The 21,878-nt window shown below is 47.1% G+C and overlaps 2 protein-coding genes across 3 annotated transcripts in view; one reads left to right on the top strand and one right to left on the bottom strand.

Annotated features, from left to right (window-relative positions):
- SUPT6H (SPT6 homolog, histone chaperone and transcription elongation factor) overlaps positions 1-17,122 on the bottom strand; it is a 59,267-nt gene extending 42,145 nt beyond the window's left edge. Inside the window, exons 1-8 of one of the 2 annotated variants that reach the window (XM_058163926.1) lie at positions 17,019-17,122; positions 7,276-7,405; positions 5,763-5,918; positions 4,350-4,420; positions 3,255-3,450; positions 2,694-2,778; positions 2,142-2,415; positions 1,125-1,226 (exon numbers count right to left, since the gene is read on the bottom strand). In XM_058163926.1, the coding sequence (XP_058019909.1) occupies positions 1,125-1,226; positions 2,142-2,415; positions 2,694-2,778; positions 3,255-3,450; positions 4,350-4,420; positions 5,763-5,918; positions 7,276-7,381 (990 nt within the window). In that variant the 5' untranslated portion in view covers positions 7,382-7,405; positions 17,019-17,122. The other variant, XM_058163927.1, reaches the window with a different exon arrangement.
- Positions 17,123-17,141: 19 nt separating this feature from the next.
- Positions 17,142-21,619, top strand: SDF2 (stromal cell derived factor 2). The gene is made up of 3 exons (XM_058163929.1): positions 17,142-17,449; positions 18,776-18,972; positions 21,074-21,619. The coding sequence occupies exons 1-3, from the start codon at positions 17,284-17,286 to the stop codon at positions 21,359-21,361; spliced, it is 651 nt and encodes a 216-aa protein (XP_058019912.1). The 5' UTR covers positions 17,142-17,283; the 3' UTR covers positions 21,362-21,619.
- Positions 21,620-21,878: the final 259 nt, after the last annotated feature.

Here is a 21,878-nt window from a genome sequence, read left to right as displayed (position 1 = left end):
CATTCCTCGTGTTAGGGACTCATTTGTCAATAAGGGCGGGTTTCCAAATGGCTGGTAGGCAGGAGGTATCATCTCGTTTGTTCATGCTGTGTGGTTGGTCATCATCCAATCAGAACACAGCCAAACTCCCACCAATCAATTCAAACCCCCTCTAGCAGTTAAAAGGAAGAAACAGCTGCGATCACACATTGCTCCCAGAAGCACGAAGCTGAAGCCTGAAGATGACGAATGAGACTTCGAAACGTCGCCAAGACACTTCCAATTTTACACGGAGAAAACCCGAACAACCAAAGACCTATATATATATATATATATATATATATATATATATATATATATATATATATATATATATATATATATATATATATATATATATATATATATATTTGTTTTCTGAGGTTTTCACGGGTGTTTGTGTATAGGTCTTTGGTTGTTCGGGTTTTCTCCCGTGTAAAATTGGAAGTGTCAGCTAAGAAACAGCTGCGATCACACATTGCTCCCAGAAGCACGAAGCTGAAGCCTGAAGATGAAGAATGAGACTTCATTGAAATGTCACCAAGACACTTCCAATTTTATGTGGGAGAAAACCCGAATAACCAAAGACCTATATATATATATATATATATATATATATATATATTTGTTTTCTGAGGTTTTCACGGGTGTTTGTATATAATATATATACACACACACACACACACGTATGTTTGTTTGTATATATTTGGGGAAGATACTCCCCAAAGCTTTAACCAAAAACTGTCTACTATTGACCTCACCCCATTCCTAAGAGGTCTGTAAGGGGCGTGCATAAGAGCACAACCATCCCTACTGTTCCTGTCCTATTGTTTCCTTCCATTATATCCAATTAATATAGTTATTACATACTTATATATATGCTTATATATTATATAGTTATTTTCATGCTTATGCTTATATATACTGTTGTGACAAAATAAATAAACAAAAATAAATAAATAAAAAGAGACCTGGAGGATGGGTGGGGAGGATATGGCAACCAACACCCCCCACCCCCAGTGGCTCAGGGCTCCTCAGGGCAGGAGAATAGCCAAGCCAGGCATACTGGCACAATACCCGGGGGCGGGGTGGGGTGGGGGTCCTACCTGCAGGGAGATGGTGGGCATGGCAAAGGCGTTCCGGTAGATCCAGTCGGCTTCTTCTTCCAGCTCATCGTCTTCCGCACTCTTCACGGGAATGGAGCGCAGCTGGGGGAAGGCAAGGAGAGAAGAGAGTTCCTTGGAGACCCCACTGCTGGGGGGTGGGGGAGGCCCAGCCCTGAGGGATGTAAGAATGAAAGAACAAAAGACCCCCCCTCCCCTCAATGCATAGCCTCTGTAGGGAATTGCAGGCAGTCCGGTAGGTCCCTGGTGCCCAAACAGTGTCTGGGGACCCTGTGCCAGATGACAGTGACAATGTCATCAGGGGGTTCTAGGACGGGTGGGCTTAAGGAGCAGTTTACTCTACAGGTAGTCCTTGACTTACAACTGAGCCGGAAATTTCTGTCACTAAGTGAAACATTTGCTGTGCCCATTTTACGACCTTCCTTGCCGCTGTTGTTAAGAAATCACTGCAGTTGTTAAGTTAGCAACAAGGCTGTTAAGTGAATCTGGGCTTCCCCATCGACTTGGCTTGTCAGAGGGTCCCAAGAGGGGATCACATGACCCTGGGACACTGCGACCGCCATAAATACAAGCTGGTTGCTAAGTAGCTGAATTTTGATCACATGACTGGGGATACTCCGACGGTTGCAAGTGTGAAAAGTGGTCATAAGTCACTACTTTCAGGGCTGTCGTAATTTTGAACGGTCACTAAGTGAATAGTTATAGGTCAAGGACTACCTGTACCCACATTTTTGATCACTGGTCCTACCTGTTGCTCACCAACATGAAGTCATCTGAAGGTCTAAGGCAGCATTTCTCAATTTTGGCCACTTGAAGATTGGCAGACTTCAACGCCCAGAATCCCTGGGGATTCTAGGAGTTGAAGTCCACCCAGTTTTAAGTGGCCAAAATTGGGGAAGACTGGCCTAAGGTCCCCTTGAAGCCTTTAAACTAGGGAGTTAAGAGTTGGGACAAGAGGAAGGGGCGAAGACGGTGAAAGGACAACCGAGTGACCCTCACCTGGAACCTCTCGGGCATGTCGGTCACGCGGATCTCGTTGTCCTGGTCGGTCAGGTGGCTGCTCTCGAGCTCACTGGGTTCATAGATCTCAAAAATGCTGCGTCGGCTGACCCGCTTCTTGGCCGTCTTCTTGGGCCGGACCCGGATCTCCCCTTCCGTCTCCTCGGGCTCATAGTCGTACTCGTCCTCCATCTCTTCATCATATTCGTTGTACTTTTCAAACTCATCATAATCAAAGTCCACGCCGAAGATCTCCTGAGCTTCTTGCAAAGCTCTGTTGGAGGAAGCAGAACCACCACCTTCTCAAGAAGATCTGTGTCACATTAAGCTGGCCCCACCCTCAAGAGCCACGGCCCCAATGGAACCACCACCTTCTCAAGAAGCTCCACAACTGGATGACTCTGGCCCCATCTTCAAGAGCCATGCCCCCAATGGCCCAGAGGACTTACGGGCACGCCCAACCGCCTCCCATCCGCCTGGGGAGCATTTCAGAGTAGAAAGGGATTCTTTCTCAAGGGAGAAGAGGAGGAGGAGGAGGAGGCGGCGACTCACGCGTCTGTGTATCCAGGGAGCTTCTTCCTCCATTTGGGCTTCTTCAGGGGTTGCCCGTCATCATCCACAATGAAGTCATCGATGTCTAAGAGAAACAGCAGCAAGAACCCCTGCAAAGCTGCTCTAAGTGACCCTCGCCCTCCTCCCTGATCTGATGAGCGGGGCCTGCGTTCCCCGGTTGGCCTGGGAGACCATCGGACTAGACAAAGGAAATTCTGAAGGGCTGGCGGTTGAGTACGTTTAGCGCCTTCCTCTAGCCCAGTGGTTCCCAACCTTTTCTTGTTTGAGGCACCCTTGGAAAGCCTTTCAAAAGTTCCCGGCACCCTTATAAGGAAATAGATATTTAAAAACTCCGTAGCTCAAAAGTTCCCGGCACCCTCAAAAGATCTCACGGCACCCCTTAGTGCCGCGGCACACTGGTTGGGAACCACTGCTCTAGCCATTCCCCTTGCAGCTGGACTCCGATTCGTCCAAGGAGAAGGGCAGAAAATTTACTGCCCTTCCCTCCACCGCTGGTGCCCTCTCCAAGCTAAACTCTAGGAGGCCCACGGCCCCACGTACCTGACTCATCTTCCTCTTCATCCTCCTCATCGTCAGCAGTGGCCAGGTGCCCGTCAGCTCCATCGCCCCCTTCCTCGCCTTCCCCATCCTGGAAGATCTCTTCTGCAATGGCTTCCTTCTCATGCTCCTCCTTCCCATAATCTTCCTCCTTCTCATCTTCATCGTCTGACATTTTCCGTACCCGCCTGAATTTTTGCTGTCAAGAGGCACAGCTAGTCAATGCCCCAGTCTCTTCCCCTTCCCGGGCCTTCCCTGCCAGGCTGCCTGCCCGCCTGGGCGAGCTTCACTGCCATCAACTAAGGGACCACCTACTCCAAGTAGCAAACCCCCGAAGGACACCTGAAGGAACAGGTGATTTGGGGAAGAGCGGCCTATGGACATCCACTAGCAGCACAGGCAGCGGGGCCTGGAGTGGGACAACTCCCCATGACCCACTGAATAACAGAGTTGGAAGGGACCTTGGAGGTCCTCTAGTCCAATCCCCCCCCCCCGCCCAGCTCACCACAACCAACTCACTGTGGGGTGACTCGCCGCAGGATTCACTTACTTCCTTTTATTTATGTTGATCATGTTTTCATCAAAATTGTTTTATCTCTTTTATCAAAGGAAATCCATCCTCTGGTTATCAGCTTTTGTAACGCTTTGATGCATAAGGAAAGGAACTAATCCTTTCTGCTATGGTGAATTGTCCCACATGGGTTGGCTGTGGTGAGCAGGCCATGCTAAGTTGTCCTAGATCCACAGGCCTGGGCTTTATTTTATTCATTCTTTTATTTATTAAATTTATTGGCTGCCTATTTCACTCTGGGACGAAAGGGCTTTCAAGAACAAAAAGGAAGAAAAGACCCAAAGCCCTTAGACTTCTATACCGCTTCATACTGCTCTGCAGCCCTCTTTACGCAGGTTATAATGTCAGCATCCCCCCCCCCAAACTATGTGGGCCCTCCTTTTATCAAGTTTAAACAGAAGCAAAATAACTGAACCATAAAATAAACAAGAACCCAGGGAGAAGACCAGGGTTCCAAGGCGCACCTTCCTCCCAGCTGACTGCGGAGACCCTCCCAGAGGCTCGCCAGGGACCCCAATAATACTCACGCGTTTCACTTTGACGCCCAGGTTTTCTTCAATGAGGTCAAAGTCATCGTCTTCCAGGCGGTCATCAAAATCTGTCACGAGAGAGAAGTGTCAGGTCCCCAAAGTTTCCTATTGGGACGCTGCCCTTCTGTTGCGGGGGGGGGGGGGAAGCTTTCGTGGGCTTTCCCTTGCTTCTTTGTATGGGTCCTTGAGGGAATAGGGTGGGGAAGGAAGGTGCCTGGGGTCATCCCAGGGAGGAGGAACGGAATGCGCTTGGAGCCATCTGGGCTATCCCGGCCACGGAGAAAGGGAGAATGACAGTTACCCTCTTCCCTGCCTGAGGTTCTCCACCTGGGATTGGCTCCATGTTGGACGGGGCATCGGGAGGGGCTTGGCTTGCAAGGGTTTAATTTAGCGCTTTGAGCGGGAAACCTCAGATCCCGCCTACATCTCCTTTGCTATCCCTGTCTTTCAATAAAAGCTTCTTTTGAAATGTTCATCGTTTAAAGAGTTCTGTTTCCTTGAGAAGATTGGTGAGGCAGGACCTGACAATCATGGCAGGAGGAGGGAGGAGAGGCAGAACTGCAAGGCCTCCTTTCCTTCCTTCTTTCATCTTTTTTTATTCCTTTTCTTCTCTCCTTCTCTCTCTTCTTTTTTTCCTTTCTCTCTCTCTCTCCCCTTTCCTTTCCCTTCCTTTCCTCCCTCTTTTCTTTTTCTTCCTCTCTCTCCCCCTCTCCCTTCCTTGCCTTTTTTTCTTTCAATATGTGTGTGTGTGTGTGTGTATACACATACATACATACATATGGGGGGGGGCGTACCTCACCTCTGAGTGTGAGATCTTCTACAATGCAGGTATAGTGGCAGTACCAGATACTGCCAGTTGACATTCTTCCACTGATGGGGACTTTTGTCCATGACCTATTGCACACAGTGTGAAGACATTTCACACTTGTAACAGAATCACAGAGTTGGAAGGGACTCCTGAAGTCTTCTAGTCCAGCTCAAGGAGGAGACCCTGCACCAGTTCAGACAAGTGACTGTCCAGTCTCTTCTTAAAACCCCCCGTGATGGAGCACCCACAACTTCTTGTCCTGCCCTCTGATGCTCTGGAGAATAGGTTGACCCCCCCTTCTTCTCTCTGAATGCCCCTCAAATATTGGAAGATGCTACCCTGTCCCCCCCTAATGTCCTTCTCCTCACTAGATTGGCCAAACCGATTTCCTGCAACTGTTCTTTGTATGTTTTGGCCTCCAGCCACCTGATGATCTTTGTAGTAGCATCCTCCCTTTGGGTCAGTAGCATACCTTCCCTGCCTGAACGAGTGGGAGAGGCTGATGTAAGGGGGCAAAGCCCTGGATATTGCGTGGATATCCTGGCCCTCTGCTGTCTACATAACGACCAATCCTTTCCTGCATGCCCGTCTCAAAGACTTACTGCGTTTTCTCTTCTTCCGGCCAACGTCATCCTCCGAGTCTCCCGAGTCGCTGGCCTCTTCCTCTTCCTCCTCTTCCTCATCGTCATCGTCGTTGATGAACCCTTTCAGGTTCCCTTGTTCATCCTGGTCGTCCAGGTTCTCCTCTTCTTCCTCCTCTGAAAGAGGCAGCCAAAAATAAAATAAAGGAAAACTAAAGCAAAGGGAGATTTGGCCCTGAAGGGGGGCTGACCAAGGGTTAGGCCGGCTGTGACACTTGACAGGGGCAGAAGAACCTCGGGGGAACAGAGTCCCACAAACCCTGTGGCTTTGGATCACACACTGATTTGTGGAAGAATCAGACAGCAAGCCCTTCTCATTCCGGGGACGGGCAAACCAGGTGGGGGAACTAGGAGCAAAGCAGCCACCAAAACGGCCGGTAGCTGACTTCAAACTCCAGCAGGGCTGGAGGTTGTGGGGCTCCTGAAAGGCCAACTGACTTATTGTGACCAAATGGGTCCTTGTCACAAAGAACAGGGCATCTCCGAGGTGATGTGGCTCCTCAGGGTGGGTGCCGTGACAGATGAGGCCTGGGTTAAGGTCTCGCAAGGTGACACTTCCTAACAGAGGGGACCCCCGAGCAGGCAGCTCTCTCAATTTTGGTGGGGCAAGCGGAAGAAATCAGAGAAAGATGCCCCACCCCCCACTCTGTTGGCCTGTGCTATGTAGGGCTTTTCGGATGACCAGCTGTGGCCTGAAATGTACTCCGAAGCCACTGGGAGATGGCAACTGGCAGAGCAGAGGTATTATGGAAGGGCTTTGCTACTGGAGGGAGATGATTGATGAGATAAGTTCTCACCCCTGTGCTGTCTGGCTCTTGGTCTTACACATCTCTTTTTAATCGCTTTTATATTTATCTTTGTCATCATTTGTAATCCACTCAGGGCTGCCTTAGCCGGGAGATGGGCAGCATATAAATTTAGTAAATCGATTTACATAAGGAGCCTGGTGGGTCATTGTGGTCGGGACACTGGGTAGGAGGTTTCCAAACCCACATTTGAGACCCACCTGCTGCTATGGGATGGAGCGAGTTCCCAACATTTGCTCCAGCTCTTTGACGGGGGGGATCTAAAAGGAGCCCCCACAGGCGTCCCTCAGGCAACGGTGATACCACTGGCCAATCCTTTCCATCTGGAAGTGCCTTACAAGGTCCCTTTGACCCGGAGGGACAGGGGACTCAATTTACTTGGCCAACTTGTGGAATGCTCAAAACTTTGCTGTGCCAGGGCATTCTGGACCAATGGCAGCATTTGAATACTTTTCAGGGGCAGCCCCAAGCACAGAACAATACAGTAATCCAACCACGAAGTGATCAAAACATGAGTTACTGTGAATATGGCCTACAAAATTAATTTATTTTATTGATTTATTGAAATTTTTTGCTGTCCCTCTCATAACAAAATGACTTTTAACTTTCACAAAACAAACTGAGGGACTGAAAGGCAAACATGTGTTGGGAACGCTATCTAAGCTCACCATCTTCATCTTCCACAAACTTTTTGGGGGGCCTTGAGACCACTTCCCCGTCTTCATCATACTCCTCCTCTGATTCTTCCGCTTCGCTTTCCACAAAGTCCGACATGGCTGCGGTTCTCAGCTGCGCTGCCTGGAGAGGGAAGAGGCTGGAGTTAAAAAGAAGCCTCTAAAACTGCTTTACGATTGTGGCAAGAAAACATTACGCATTTGTAACTTTTACACATACAACATTTGCAAGTAACGACCAACCCTCGGGTTGCTAATGACCAGATGAGGTGGCAAAGATTAGCAAAGATGTTCAAAAACACGTCCACTAAATGTTGGAAATGCAATCAGATACCAGGTTCATATTATCATATGTGGTGGACATGCCCAAAGGCAAAAACATGTTGGATGAAAATACACACATGGCCAGAAAGAATGATAAAGCAACATACAGATTTGAAACCAGAAATATTCTTGTTAGGTAGAATACCAGAAAACTACAACAAAGGGAATACATCTCTAATACTACACGTGTTGAGAGCTGCGAGAATTGTATTTGCACAATATTGGAAGAATGAGGATACTCCTACAGAGAAGAAGATAATTAAAAAGATATTAGATTGTACAGAGATGGATAGATTAAAATAAAAGATAAGGAAGAATCAGAGAATTTCTCAGCATGAGATGTGTTCTATCAGTGGCTAGATAACAGAAGTAAAAAATAGAAAAGATTACTACTAGGTACAAGTAAATAATGAAAGATTATGATTATATATAAGTAAACAATATACCATCATTACTATTATTATTAATAGTATTGTTATTAATATTGGACTGTAAAATAACTCAGAATACAATGTTCAGTTATGCTGATGTCCCTTATCACCATTATTGTTTGTTTTGACTCTGGAACCATTATTAGATAAAATACGAGAATTAATGAAAATAGAGGGAATTAAGATTAGACAATATGAGTACAAAGTTAGAGCTTTTGCAGATGATGTAGTGGTTACGTTAATGAATCCTATAAATTCAAGTAGATTTTTGTTGGAAGTAATTGATAAATATGGAAAGGTATCAGGATTTAAAATAAATCAGAAAAAAACAAAAGTGATAATTAAAAATATGTCTATACAACAGAAACAAAAACTAGAGGAAATGACAGGATTTGAGGTAGTAAAAAAGGTTAAATATTTAGGGGTCTATATTAGCTCATCGAACAAGAAACTTTATAAGAATAATTATGACTTGCTATGGCAAAAAGTTCAGAATGATATGAATGGCTGGAAGAAATTGCAGTTATCCCTATTGGGAAGGATTATGCTATTAAAATGAATGTGTTACCTAGATTTTTGTTTCTGTTCCAGATGATACCTATAATTAAAAAGGATAAAAATTTGGAAGATTGGCAGAGTGGGATTAATAAATTTATATGGCAGGGTAAAAAGGCGAGGTTAAAATGAAAATAATACAGGATTCACGGGAAAGAGGTGGTTTAAGAATGCCTAATTTTAAACTATATTATGAAGCAGTAACCCTCTCAGTAATAAGTGACTGGTTTAACTTAACAGAGGAAAGAATTTTGAATATAGAAGGTTATGACTTGTTATATGGATGGCATGCGTACTTATTTTATGGAAAAAAGTGGATAGGGCTTTTAAGAATCATGTGTTGAGAAGTGCTCTTTATGGTCTGGAATAAATATTCCTATAAATTAGATTATAAGATTCCTATATGGGCGAGCCCTAGACATGCAATAGAGAATATAAATATAGAACAGAAACAGGAAATGATTACATATAAAGAACTTTTGTATGCTGAAGGAGGTAGATTGCAATTAAAATCATTACAGGTATTAAATGAAGAAGGGAGGAATTATACTTGGTTTCAATATGGGCAAATAAGTGCTAGATGGAAAGAAGATCAAAAATTGGTATAATGCAAAGGAGGAAAATTTAATAAAGCAAATTAGAAATCAGACCCAGGAGCATATAAAGAGATTGTATAATGTGTTGCTTGAAATAGATTCGAAAAGGATTTGGTAAAGGATTGTATGATAAAATGGGCACAGAATATTCAGGAACCAATAATGTTGGAAACATGGGAGAAAATTTGGGTTAGAAATGTTAAGTTTACACAAGCACAGAATTTAAGGAAAATTTTTATAAGATGTTTTATAGTTGGCATTTAGATCCCAAAAAATTATCATGTATGTTTCCTATTATCCAAGCGAAATGTTGGAGGAGTGATTGTGATGATGCTACATATTTTCAGATTTGGTGGACTTGCAAGAAAATTAAGGTCTTTTGGATAAGAATTTGGTGGATTATTCAAAATGTACTGAAGAAGAAGATAAAGTTCCTGCCACAATTTTTCCTTTTGGGAATTATAATGGATTGTACAGGGATTGAGACTAAATTGATTTTGAACTTAATAACAGCAGCAAGACTGTTGATTGGACAATACTGGAAGAAAGAAGAGATACCTACAATAGAAGAATGGATATTGAAAGTTATTAATTTGGCTGAGATGGCTAAAATCTCAGCGTTTTAAAAGACAATACGCAGGAAAGATATTTAATTGAATGGAAAAATGGATTGATTATCTACAAAACAGATATCAGATTAAGAAATATCAGATTGCCTTTGAATAATTAGAAAGTTATTTTATGTAATGGGAGGGGTTGGGAGACTAAAAGCTTTGGATGTGGTTATTTGGATTGGACTTTACCTTGTGATTGACCCGGGAAGCCGGGGGTGGGGGAGGGAGGGGGGTGTTTTGTTTTGTCTTTTTTTTTGGGAGGGAGGGGGAAAAAAGGGGGAAAATGTTTTTGTTTTTTTTAAAACTCTTTCAATAAAAAAAAAAAAAAAAAAAAAAAAAAAAGTTATGCTGATTGAAATAAAATAAAAAAAGAATTGGTAAAAAAAGAGAGGCAGCAAAGAATATAAAAATCCTTCCATTCCCCACCAGACCTGAAGAAGCTTCTTAGAAGAGAAGCGAAATGTTTTCACAGGGAAAAAGAAACCAAGCAAGTCCAGCTGCTTTTTGAAAAAGCATCTCGGCGAGAATGGAGAGAAAGTCCAATGAGAATTCCCAGGGACATTTTACTCATTGACAAACTAAACCTAAAACAAAGAAAAATTTTCTTGACAGTGAGAACAATTCATCTGTGGAACAACTTGCCTCCAGAAGTTGTAAATGCTCCAACACTGGGGAGTTTTAAGAAGAGATTGGATAGGTATTTGTCTGAAATGGTATAGTATAGTGATGGCTAACCTTTTTCCCACTGCGTGCCAGGAGCGGGGGTGGGGTGGGGGTGTCGCACATGTGCATTCCCACACCCATTCTATGTGCCCACCCTGCTCCTAGCACGTGATGGCCTCCCGGAGGTCAGAAACGGCCCGTTTGCCAACTTCCAATGGGACTGGAAGACCATTTTTTGCTGTCCCCAGGCTCCAGAGCCTTTCTAGGAGTCTGGGGAGGGCAAAAACGGCCTTACACACACACACACACACACACACACACACACGAGGCCCTCTGGAGGCCGGAAATGGCCTGTTTCTCAACTTCCAGACCGGGACAACCTGTTTCCTTATTTCTGGTGGGCCTAGAAGGCCCGAAAATCAGCTGGTCGGCACACACATGCGCGCTGGAGGTAAGCTCACAAGCCCACCAATATGGTTATGTGTGCCACCTGTGGCACGCGTACCAACTCTGCCATTCTATGTTCTAAATAAGACATGAGGTAGTACCTAATCAGCACTGCACAAGTACACAACAGGAAAGGATCAGCATGTTCCAGCAGTTCCAAGTCCACTTTTCCCAGAGAACAACAAATATTTTATTATGGTCCAAGACCAGACATGACCAAATACAACCTGAGAATACAGCAAAGCCTGATTAGGTAACTATTATTGTGAAGTTTTATGGCTGGGGTCTAGAATTTAGCAGTGGTGTAATTGATTTCCAGATGCTCATCTTTTCGGGGAAAATCTAAATTCTATCAGTCGGAACAGCCAGTCTTTTCATGAAGGCTGTTGGATTGCAGCTGGTCCTTGACTTGCCACTGTTCATTTAGGTACTGGAAAAAAAAAGACTTATGACCACGTGGTCACGTGATCAAAATTTAGCTGCTTGGCAACTGGAATGACACATGATCCCCTTTTGCGACCTTCCAACAAGCAAAGTCAATGGGGAAGCCAGATTCACTTAGCAACCGTGTTACTAACTTTAAAACTGCAGTGACTCACTCAACAACAGTGGCAAGAAAGGTCACAGAATGGGGCCAGACTCACACAACTACTGTCTTACTTTTGGGGCTTAATTGTGGTCGTAAGTTGAGGACTGCCAGCCCTCCTTAATAAAGGCCCATGCTTGTGGTAGACCATTTCTCTTCCTCTTCCTCCAGTAGCCCCCTCAGCCTCTCTTCTGCCTCTCTGTGTCCCAGACCACCTCTGAGAACCTGGAAGCTTCGAGGGACTCAGAAGCAGAGCCTATACAGGCTTGATTTGATACAAAATCCTCCTCATCCTCTCAGTCAAGGCAATGGAAGCCTCACCTGAACTGGGCGTCGGGCTTTCGGAGCAACCTCTCTGTAATCAAGCTGGCTTCAGCAGATGGGGATTTGTGGACTTCAACTCCCAGAATTCCCCAGCCAGCCGGGGAATTCTGGGACGAAGTCCACAAGTCTTAACCTTGCCAAATTTGGAGGCCCCTGAACTAGATCCTTCCCCCCTTTGGTGGGGAGCGCTCAGTCTAACAGGGAGTGATCTGAACAAGGGACTGATGGGAACATTACTCCAAGGGTCCCAAAGGTGCTTTTTCAAAAGGCAACTGGACGTTGTTTTTCCTTGAAGACGTTTTGCTTCTCATCCAAGAAGCTTCTCCAGTTCTTCTCAGTTCTCAGAACTGAAGAAGCTTCCTGGATGAGAAGCGAAACGTCTTCAAAGAAAAACAACATCCAGTTGCCTTTTTGAAAAAGCACCTTTGGGACAACCGTGATCTGGATGACGGAGAATCCCCGTAGACATTACCCCAAATCTACTAACTTGACCCCAGCCCTAAGTAGCTTAGGCAGAAACTGCTTCCTCACAGCAAGGAAGCTGACACCGTGGCAGTAATCCAACGGGTTCCTGGAGCCCCAACGTATCATCAGCATCTCACATCTGGCTATGTGCAGGGCAGCACCTCTGAAAGTCACACAAAATCCAGCCGGTCCATATTTGATGGCAGCAATAACAAAGGTGCGCCCCTACATTTGTCGTGAGCAACCCCACTGGCCCCAAAGTCTAGGAGCTGCATTTGGCTCCGGCCCTTCGCTTAAGACTACAGCAGAGCAGGAAGTCAAAGGGCAGGTTGCTAAACCTACGTGAGGACCGATGATGGCCTCTCGCCAGGGAGCTGCGAAAACAGGCTGAACCACATTGGGAGCGTTCCAGAAACACGGCAGCAGAGGCAGGGAACATCTCTACAGACCGTCCCCAACTTACAACCGTTCATTTAGTGACCGTTCCAAGTCCCAACGGCACTGAAGAAAGAGACTTATGCACATTTTTCAGACTTAAAGACATTGTAGCAGGCCAACAGTCATGTGATTTACATTTGGATGGCAACAGCCACAGCACTTAAGACTTATATACAGCTTCATGGTGCTTTTACAGCCCTCTCGAAGCGGTTTACAGAGCTAGCTTGTTGCCCCCAACAATCTGGCTCCTCATTTTCCTCACCTCCGAGGAGTCAACCTTGAGTCTAGTGAGATTTGAACTGCCAAATTGCAGTCAGCGGAAGAAGCCCGCAGTACTCATCCTATATTGAAGGATGCTTGACAATTGACTCACGTTTATGACGGTTGCAGTGTCCCGGGGTCAGGTGATTCCCTTTGGCGACCTTCTGACCAGCAGAGCCAAAGGGGGAAACCAGATTCACTTAGCAACAGGGTTACTAATTTAACAACCCCGGTGATTCACTTAACAAATGTTGTAAAATGGCGCAAAACTCACTTAACAATTTTTTCACTTAGCAACATAAACTTTGGACTCAATTATGGTTGTAAGTTGAGGACTACCTGTAGTTCAGGATTCAACTGGGGGGGGGTCCTTGGTGCCCCTCTGAACTTGGTGGTTTTTTTGCAGCCGTCTCATTACCAAACTAGGCAACGTCACCAATGCAGGTCAGGAGTGGGGTTAAAATGAGAGCAAGCCCCACTTCCTTGTAGTACTGATGATGTTACCTAGTTTGGTAGGGAAATGTCTGCAACAAAACCACCAAGGACCCCACTGCTGTCTCCACCTCAGCCTCCCACCACCACCATCATCACTACCATCACCCAAGTGGCCAGCAAAGGCCAAGGGCCCCTTTTCTTCCTGGGCAAAATGGAACCCTCCTCGGAAGCTTCAACTCCACCTTGCAAACATTTCTTGGATCTTTGCTGTTATCTTGTCCAAGCACCCATTTTTATTTCTTTATTGGGTCCCTTTGAGCCATTCTTGACTACTGGCCTGCAGCACAGATAGTCCTCGAGCTACAACCCCAACTGAACCCAAAATTTATGTTGCTAAGTGAATTGTCTCATTATTACGACTGTTCTTGCCACACTTTAGTAACAGCGTTGTTAAGTGAACCTGGTTTCCCCATGGACTTTGTTCCTCAGAAGGTCGCAAAAGGGAATCAAGTGACCTCGGGAACACTGCGTCCGTTGTAAATGTGAATCAGTTGTCAAGCATCCAAATGCATGCGGGGATGCTGCAACGGTCAAAAGTGTGAAAAATGGTGAGAAGTCACTTTTTTCAGTACGGTTGTGACTTTGAACGGTCGCTAAGTGAACGGTTGTAAGTCAATGACTACCTGTAGGCCCTGCAGTTTTCTTGGAAGTAGGTTCTCATTGCCTCCTTCCTGAGGCTGAGCGAGAGTGACTGGCCCAAAGTCACCCAGCCAGCTTTCATGCCTAAGGCGAGATTAGAACTCAGCGTCTCCCAGTTTGTAGCCTGATGCCTTAACTACTATGCCAGCCTCACTCTCTACTACATGATTACATCAAACTGGCAGCCATTATGAGGCAAATAATAGTCAGCAGGAATTTAGAAATCTAAACAAGATGATAATTACAGAGCTTTGCATTCTTCCTTTTATTATTCCAGCAAGGGCCCCTCCCTGCTCTGCCAGCCTTAAAAAAGCATTTCCAAATGATCTTCTCCAAAGCCATTTTATTTTTGGGGGCAACTCTGAGTACCAGAATACAGAAGCCTTTCCCCACTTGCCCCCATACTGGCCAGGGGATTGTGGGAGTAGAAATTCAGGCACATCTGGAAAGTGCCAAACTAGAGAAAGCTTTTCCTGAATTACCTCAGCATCTCTAATGATCAGCAAATCACAACAAATAATGACAACAAATAGCAACAATCAGCAAATAACACTATCTAGAATTACAGTTGGAGAATTAAGACCAAAAGATTGATTCACCTAAGGCTATAACTCACAAGAAGGAAAACCTGGGGCTGCAGGTTGGGGAAGGGTCTTCCTGGCCTACTAATCTGCCTCCGTGTCATGACAGCTTTGTAGACTCCCAGTATCCAAAAAAGGACTTTAGGGCATATTTTTCTCCTACTTACTATTCTTCAGGGAGGTTGGAGTACAGTCCCCAGAATGCCAACTATGCCAGGTCAGGGTTCATAAAATACAAGAGACTTCACCCACCGTGTTTAAGTGAAACAATTCCTAAACGAAGTACCGGTACTATTCTCATCCTATATTGCAGAAGAGGCAAGAGGAGAGCTGTGGTCACAAAGGACCCCAAAATGGAGGATGATGATGAAGCAGAGGTTGGCAAATACAATTTGTGGGCTTTAACTCCCAGAATACCCCAGCCTCCATGGGAGAATTATGGGAGATGAAGTCCACAGGTCTTAAAAGTCTGCTCAAGATTGTGTCTGTCAAAGCAGCTCCATTGCATCTTCAAATATCCCACCTGAGCTGAAAGCAGCAAGAATTCATGACCGCCTCCTGCAGACCCTCCCATCAAAACCTTGGCAGCATATACAGGAAGGATGAAAAGCTCCAGAATCCAGGAACGAGATGTCAGGATGGAAGGGACTCCTCCCAAGTCCCCCCCCTCATTTGGTTTCTTGCAACTTTTGCATTATTCTGCAGTGTTGCCGAACTCTCTGGTACAAGTAGTCCTTGACCTATGACCATAATTGATCATAAAATTTCCATCGCTAAGCAAGACAACTGTTAACTGGCACTGGCTGCATTCTACGAGCTTTCCTGGCAGAGTTGTTAAAGGACTTACTGCAGTTATTGAGTTATCACAAGGTTCTTAAATGAATCTGGCTTCCCCAATGACTCTGCTTGTCAGACTGTCGCAAAAAGGGGATTCATGAACCTGGGACACTGCGACCATCATAAGTATGAGTCAGATGCCAAGAATCTGAATTTTTATTTTATGCTGCAACAGTCATAAGTGTGAAAAATGGTTACAACTCATTTTTTCAGTGCTGTTGTAACTTCAAATGGTCAAGGACTACCTGTAACGCAACCCTAGCAACAGGGTGTATGTGTGCATGGCCCTTTTTTCTAAGAAGATTCCTCCTGTATTCCTGATTGCTGGCCACGTTTAATGCTTGTGGCCCATCAGTCACAACAATCCCCCCCCCACCAGCACCCCAAATCCTCAACTTCCCTGCCTTCCCCCCAACTCAGCAGCTTTGGACAACTGCAGGAAACCTGGTTGACACAACTGGAAGAAAACATTGGAAATGCAGCAGGAAATCTCATCCACAAACAGCACCCTTTCCTCTTCTTATTCATCTACCAGTAATCCTTGACTTACAACTGTTCGTTTAGTGACCCTTCGAAGTTAATGGCATTGAAAAAAGTGACTTAGGGCTGTGTTTCACACTTAGGACTGTTGCAGCATCCCCATGGGTTACATGATCAGAATTCAGAAGCTTGGCAACTGATTCATATTTATGACGGTTGCCGTGTCTTTCTGACAAGCAAAGTCAATGGGGAAGCCAGATTCACTTAACAACCGTGTGACTAACTTAACAACGGTGGCAAGAACTCCATCGCTGGAGGGTTTTTAGGAAGAAACTGGACGACCCTTTGTCTGAAATGGCACAAGGGTCTCCTGCCTGAGCAGAGGGTCGGGCTAGAAGACCTCCATGGTCCCTTCCTACTCTTGTCATTTGGTTCTGTTAAGAAAGATGGCAGAACTGGGCCAAATTCACTTCCCAGAATGTCTCACTTAAACAACAGAAATGTTGGGCTCCCTGGTGGCCGTAAGTCGAGGACTACCTGTATTTTTATCTATTGTTGTTCAAGTCCTGTGCCTCCCCCCCCTCCCTCCCCCATCTCAGCCAATCACTCTGGGCCGCTTATTGTGCCAGCTTCCCCTCCCCCCACGGCCACACTAGGCCCTCCAACCACCCTCCCTCCTCCTCTCGTCTGGGGCCCGGGAGGGAAGATCGAGGGAAAGAAAGAAGGGCAGCCCTTCGCCACTTCCCTCCCCCGCATACCGCCGCCCAGCAGGAGGGGTTCCGGGGGCCGCTGCCAAGCCCAGCCGAAAGACCCCTCAGGCGTGGGGGAGGGGAGGCTTACGCAATCGGCGGAGGCGGCACAGCGGCGTTCCCGGCCTCGCCCTCCCCGCCTCCGACTCCTCCCCGGCCGGGCCGCCTCGATCGTGGCCCAGAGGCCTGGCGGGCGCTCCTGGACCCTCTATCCGGGAGCCCCGGCTTCCGGCCCGCGCCGGTCCGCCTCACCTCAGTCGGGGAAAATGGAGGCCTCGCAGCTCCCTCAGCGGCGACGACGACGACGCTAAGGGGGCGGGACAACCGGAAGCACCGCGGCGCGACATCCGGGGCGGTGCGACAACGCCTTCGGCGACGAGAGGGACGCTCTGTCCTAAACGCTCTGTGGTTATGAGGGGAAAACGTTGGGCCGGAAGTTAATGGTCCGGAAGTTCCTGGGCCCCTCTGCGCGGTGTCGCCTCTATGGTTTCCTGTCAGACTCGACCGGCGACGGAGGATGAGGCTGGCGGCGGTGGCGGCGGCGGCGCTGCTGCTACTTCTCGGGCCGGGCGAGGCGGGCGAGGCCGGCGAGGCCGGCGCGGTGACCTGCGGCTCGGTGGTGAAACTGCTCAACCCGCGTCACGGCGTCCGCCTCCATTCGCACGACGTTCGATACGGATCCGGTACGACCCGGGGTCTTCGGTTAGGGCGGGGGGGCAGGGGAGAGGGGCCGTGAGAGGATTCTGCACATGCTCAGGGGAGCTCTCGACCCTTCGGAAGCGGCTCGTAGGACCACCGGGAGGGAGGGCCGTCCTAGTCTCCAGCCCCGGACCCCTTATTTGGCGGGGTGGGGCTGGGGGGCTTCTCTCGCCTTCCCAGCCTGCTTCACGGACTTTGTTTTTGGCCGCAAGGGTCATTATGAGTTACAACCACAGTTAGGATCCGAATTTCCGTTGCTAAGTGAGGCTAACCATGGCCGTTAAGTGAATCACAGAGTCCTTAAGTGAATCACGGGGTCATTACGCGGATCCAGCTTCCCCTGTCGGAAGCCAGCAGGGATGGTCGCAGAGGGTGATTGGGGTGCTGCGACTGGTTTACAACGGCCTGAATGTTGACTGTGAGGATGCTGTGATGGTCGTAAGTGAGAGGACCAGTCATACGTCGCTTGGAGGGGCGGTGTACGGTCGGCATATGCTCAGGGGCACTCCTGTCCCTACCAGACCACCATGAGGCCTGACTGTCTCTCCAGCCGGGGTCCAGACCCCAGACCCTCCTTTGAGAGGGGTCTCTCGCCCTCCCCAACTGCTTCACAGCCCCACAATCACTTGCTGGCCTCAGTGACAAAGTCCTTGACTTACAATTGTTCATTTAGTAACCGCTTGAAGTTACAACGGCACTGAAAAAAGTGACCAAGGGCTCTTTTTCACACGACCATTGTAGCATCCCCATGGTCACATGATCAAAATTTGGATTCTTGGCAACTGCCTCATATTTACGATGGTCGCGGTGTCCCCGGGGTCAAATGACCTCCTTTTGAGACCTCTTGACAAAGTCAATGGAGAAGCCTGATTCATGTTACTAACTTAACAACTAACTGCAGGGATTCATTTGACAATTGGGGCAAGAGAGGTTATAAAATGGGGCAAAACAAATGTCTCACTTAGCAATGTAAATCGGGGGGGGGGCTCAATTGTTGTTGTAAGTCAAGGACTACTTGTAATCATCATCTTCACAACCACAGCAAGGACTGAATTTTCATTGCTGAGCAGGAAGCTTTCCCCGATTGTAAGACCTTTTCTCGAGAGGGACCGCCGTTTCTCTGATGAAGTTGGGGGCCAGAGAGCTTGAACACTTAAACAAAAAGAGGCTATTAAAAACCCCCCTGGATTCTGTTTTTAACACATTCATCGCTGTCACTGAAGCGTTTTGCAGGGTGAACAGGCAAAATGGAGTTTGAATGAGCTGGCTCGGTCAAAGTCACCTGCATGTGTTCTTCTCTGTTTGACCAGGCAGTGGACAGCAGTCTGTGACCGGGGTCACGAGTGTGGACGATAGCAACAGCTACTGGCGAGTCCGGGGCAAGTCGTCTGCCGTTTGCGAAAGAGGCACCCCAGTACAATGCGGGCAGACAATTCGCTTGACCCACATCAACACAGGCCGCAACCTGCACAGCCACCATTTCACCTCTCCCCTTTCAGGCAATCAGGTGAGGCACCAGGTTACCACGAATGGCTGGCAAGCAACAGCCTTCAGCCCTTGTGAGCTGGTGATTCATTTTTAAACGTTGAGTTGCTTTGTGGAGTGAGATGGGCATTGTATTAAATGAGTAAATGAATGAATAATAAAATTGGGCTTGGATCAGGGTTGAAATCCAGCAGGTTCTGACGGGTTCTGGAGAACCAGTAGTGGAAATTTTGAGCAATTCAGAGAGCCAGCAAGTACCACCTCTGGCTGGCCCCAGAGTTGGATGGGAATGGAGATTTTGCAGTATCCTTCCCTTGCCACACCTACCAAGCAACACCATGCCCACCAAGCCATGCCCACAGAACCGGTAGTAAAAAAATTTGGATTCTATAAGTCACTTGCTTCTATGAGCCCATGCTTGGATTCAGTGGTCAAAGGTTCCTTTCTTGGCATGTGGGAAGCTGCCATCTTAGGGTAAAGACAACACCCCTCCCTTTACTTGGCTCCTGTCCAGGGCTCTGGTAGGGGTCCTTGCCAACCCAAGCTGAGCGAACCATGCACCCTGTTGATCTGACAGAAAGGGCTGGCTTCCTCTGTTGAATTTTGCAGTCCAAGATTTCTATTTTGCTTCTCTCATTTCTTCCAGCTCAGTAGAAGCAACTCCACTGCTGCAGCAGCAAAGGATAAGGGAGTCTCGCTTACTCCCTTATTTTACTCCCTAGATCTGGGGAGGGCTGGGGTGATCTTCTGCTTCTGGAGTGTATTTCATAGAATCCTAAGGCTTTTTTTTTTATTATTTGAATTTATATCCCGCCCTTCTCCACAGACTCAGGGCGGCTTACACTATGTCAAGCAATAGTCTTCATCCATTTGTATATTATATACAAAGTCAACTTTTATTGCCCCCAACAATCTGGGTCCTCATTTTACCTACCTTATAAAGGATGGAAGGCTGAGTCAACTTTTTTTTTTTTTGCATTTATATCCCACCCTTCTCCGAAGACTCAGGGCGGCTTACACTATGTTAGCAATAGTTTTCATTCTATTTGTATATTTATATACAACGTCAACTTATTGCCCCCAACAACCTGGGTCCTCATTTTACCTACCTTATAAAGGATGGAAGGCTGAGTCAACCTTGGGCCTGGTGGGACTTGAACTTGCAGTAATTGCAAGCAGCTGTGTTAATAACAGACAGACTTAGTCTGCTGAGCCATCAGAGGCTTGAAGGAACCTCAGAGGTCTCCAACCCACTCCTCAAGGCAGGAATCCTCAGATCACCCTGGACAAATGGCTGTCCATTCTTTTCTTGAAAACCTCCAGCAATGAGTACCCACAGCTTCCAGAATTAAGCTATTCCAACTGATTAAATGTTCTCAGGAAATTCCTCATTAGTTCCAGATTGAATCTTCCTCTCATGAATGTCCCATTGCTTCTCTCCTCCCACCCCCACCCCTCCGCTTGCCCCAAGAAATGAAAAAGCTTCTTGGATGAGAAGTGAAACATTTTCAAGTCCGGTTGCCTTTTGGGAAAAGTTTCCTTTGGGTTCCTCCCTCCCTCCTCTCTCTCATCTTCCCTCTTTCCCATCTTCCTCCCTCCCTCCCTCCCTTCTGGAATTATAGGGATATTGAAGGTCATGTACCCTGTTTCCCCCAAAATAAGACATCCCCTGATAATAAGCCCAATCAGGCTTTTGAGTGCATGGCAATAAGGCCAAGCGCTTATTTCAGGGTTCAAAAAAATATAAGGCAAGGTCTTATTTTCGGGGAAACATGGGTAGTCTATTTGAGGCAGGGGTCCTCATACCATCCTGGAGAAATCTTTGTCCAGTCTCTTCTTGAAAGCCTCCAATGATGGAGCACCCACAGCTTCTGGAGGGAAGTCCTTCCACAGGTTGACTGTTCTCAGATCAGGAAATTCCTCTTTAGTTCCAGGATCATCTCCTGACCACCTTCCACCCATGGCTTTTTGTCCTGCCCTCGGGTGCTTTGGATAATGTTCCTTGTTACACGCTTGTTCCTTCACTGCTTGTATTCACACACACACCCTTGCCTTATGGCTTTCTCTGAGACAGCCCCCCCGTCTCTTTGCATAGTGTTTGAAAGAGGTGCTCTCTGTTCCAGGAGGTCAGCGCGTTTGGGAAGGATGGTGAGGGGGACTTCCTGGATGACTGGACCGTCCTGTGCAATGGCAAGTATTGGGAGAGGAAGAGCGAGGTGCGGTTCAAGCATGCATCCACCGAAGTGCTTCTTTCAGTCACCGGGGAGCAGTATGGCCGGCCCATCCACGGGCAGAGGGAAGTTCACGGCCTGACTTACTCTGGCCAGGACAGCTTCTGGAAAACCATGGAAGGGATCTTCGTGAAGTCTGCGGAATGGCTCAAGGCCGACGTCTATCACACGGAACTATGACCTTAAAGGACATCCTGCTACACCCACCGCTGGAGCCCATCAAGTTGGTAGTTTTCCAGGCTGCGGTTTGGTGACCGAGACGTGGGTGCGGCAGGCCCTGCTTGGCTGCCGAGACAGGCTCTTTCCCACCATGTGTAAAGGACAACGGTGTTTCTGTTCTCGGTCTCGGCCTGTTGCTGCCTGTTCAAGCCTCGTGTGTTTGTGTGTATGTGTGTCTGGGAATCCGTCCTAAATAAACTGGATATCCAAACAGCTGTAGCAGGTAGTCAGGTGTTCCTTCTGCAAATTCTCACACTACTTCAAAGTTACGGCAAAAAAAAAAGACTTATGACCGTTTTTCACACTTATGACCATTGCAGCATTTCTATAGCCATGTGATCAAAATTCAGATGTTTGGCAACTCATATTTATGACGGTCACAGTCATCCCCTTTAGGGGTCACATGATCCCCTTTTGTGACCTTCCGAGAAGCAAAGTTAATGGGGAAGCCAGATTCACTTAACAGCCGTTACTAACT

Source organism: Ahaetulla prasina, chromosome 1 (assembly GCF_028640845.1).
Source record: "Ahaetulla prasina isolate Xishuangbanna chromosome 1, ASM2864084v1, whole genome shotgun sequence".
Classification (NCBI taxonomy): Eukaryota; Metazoa; Chordata; class Lepidosauria; order Squamata; family Colubridae; genus Ahaetulla; species Ahaetulla prasina.
The sequence above is the reverse complement of the archived record's forward strand: the minus strand, read 5'-3'. Positions and strand labels throughout refer to the sequence as shown.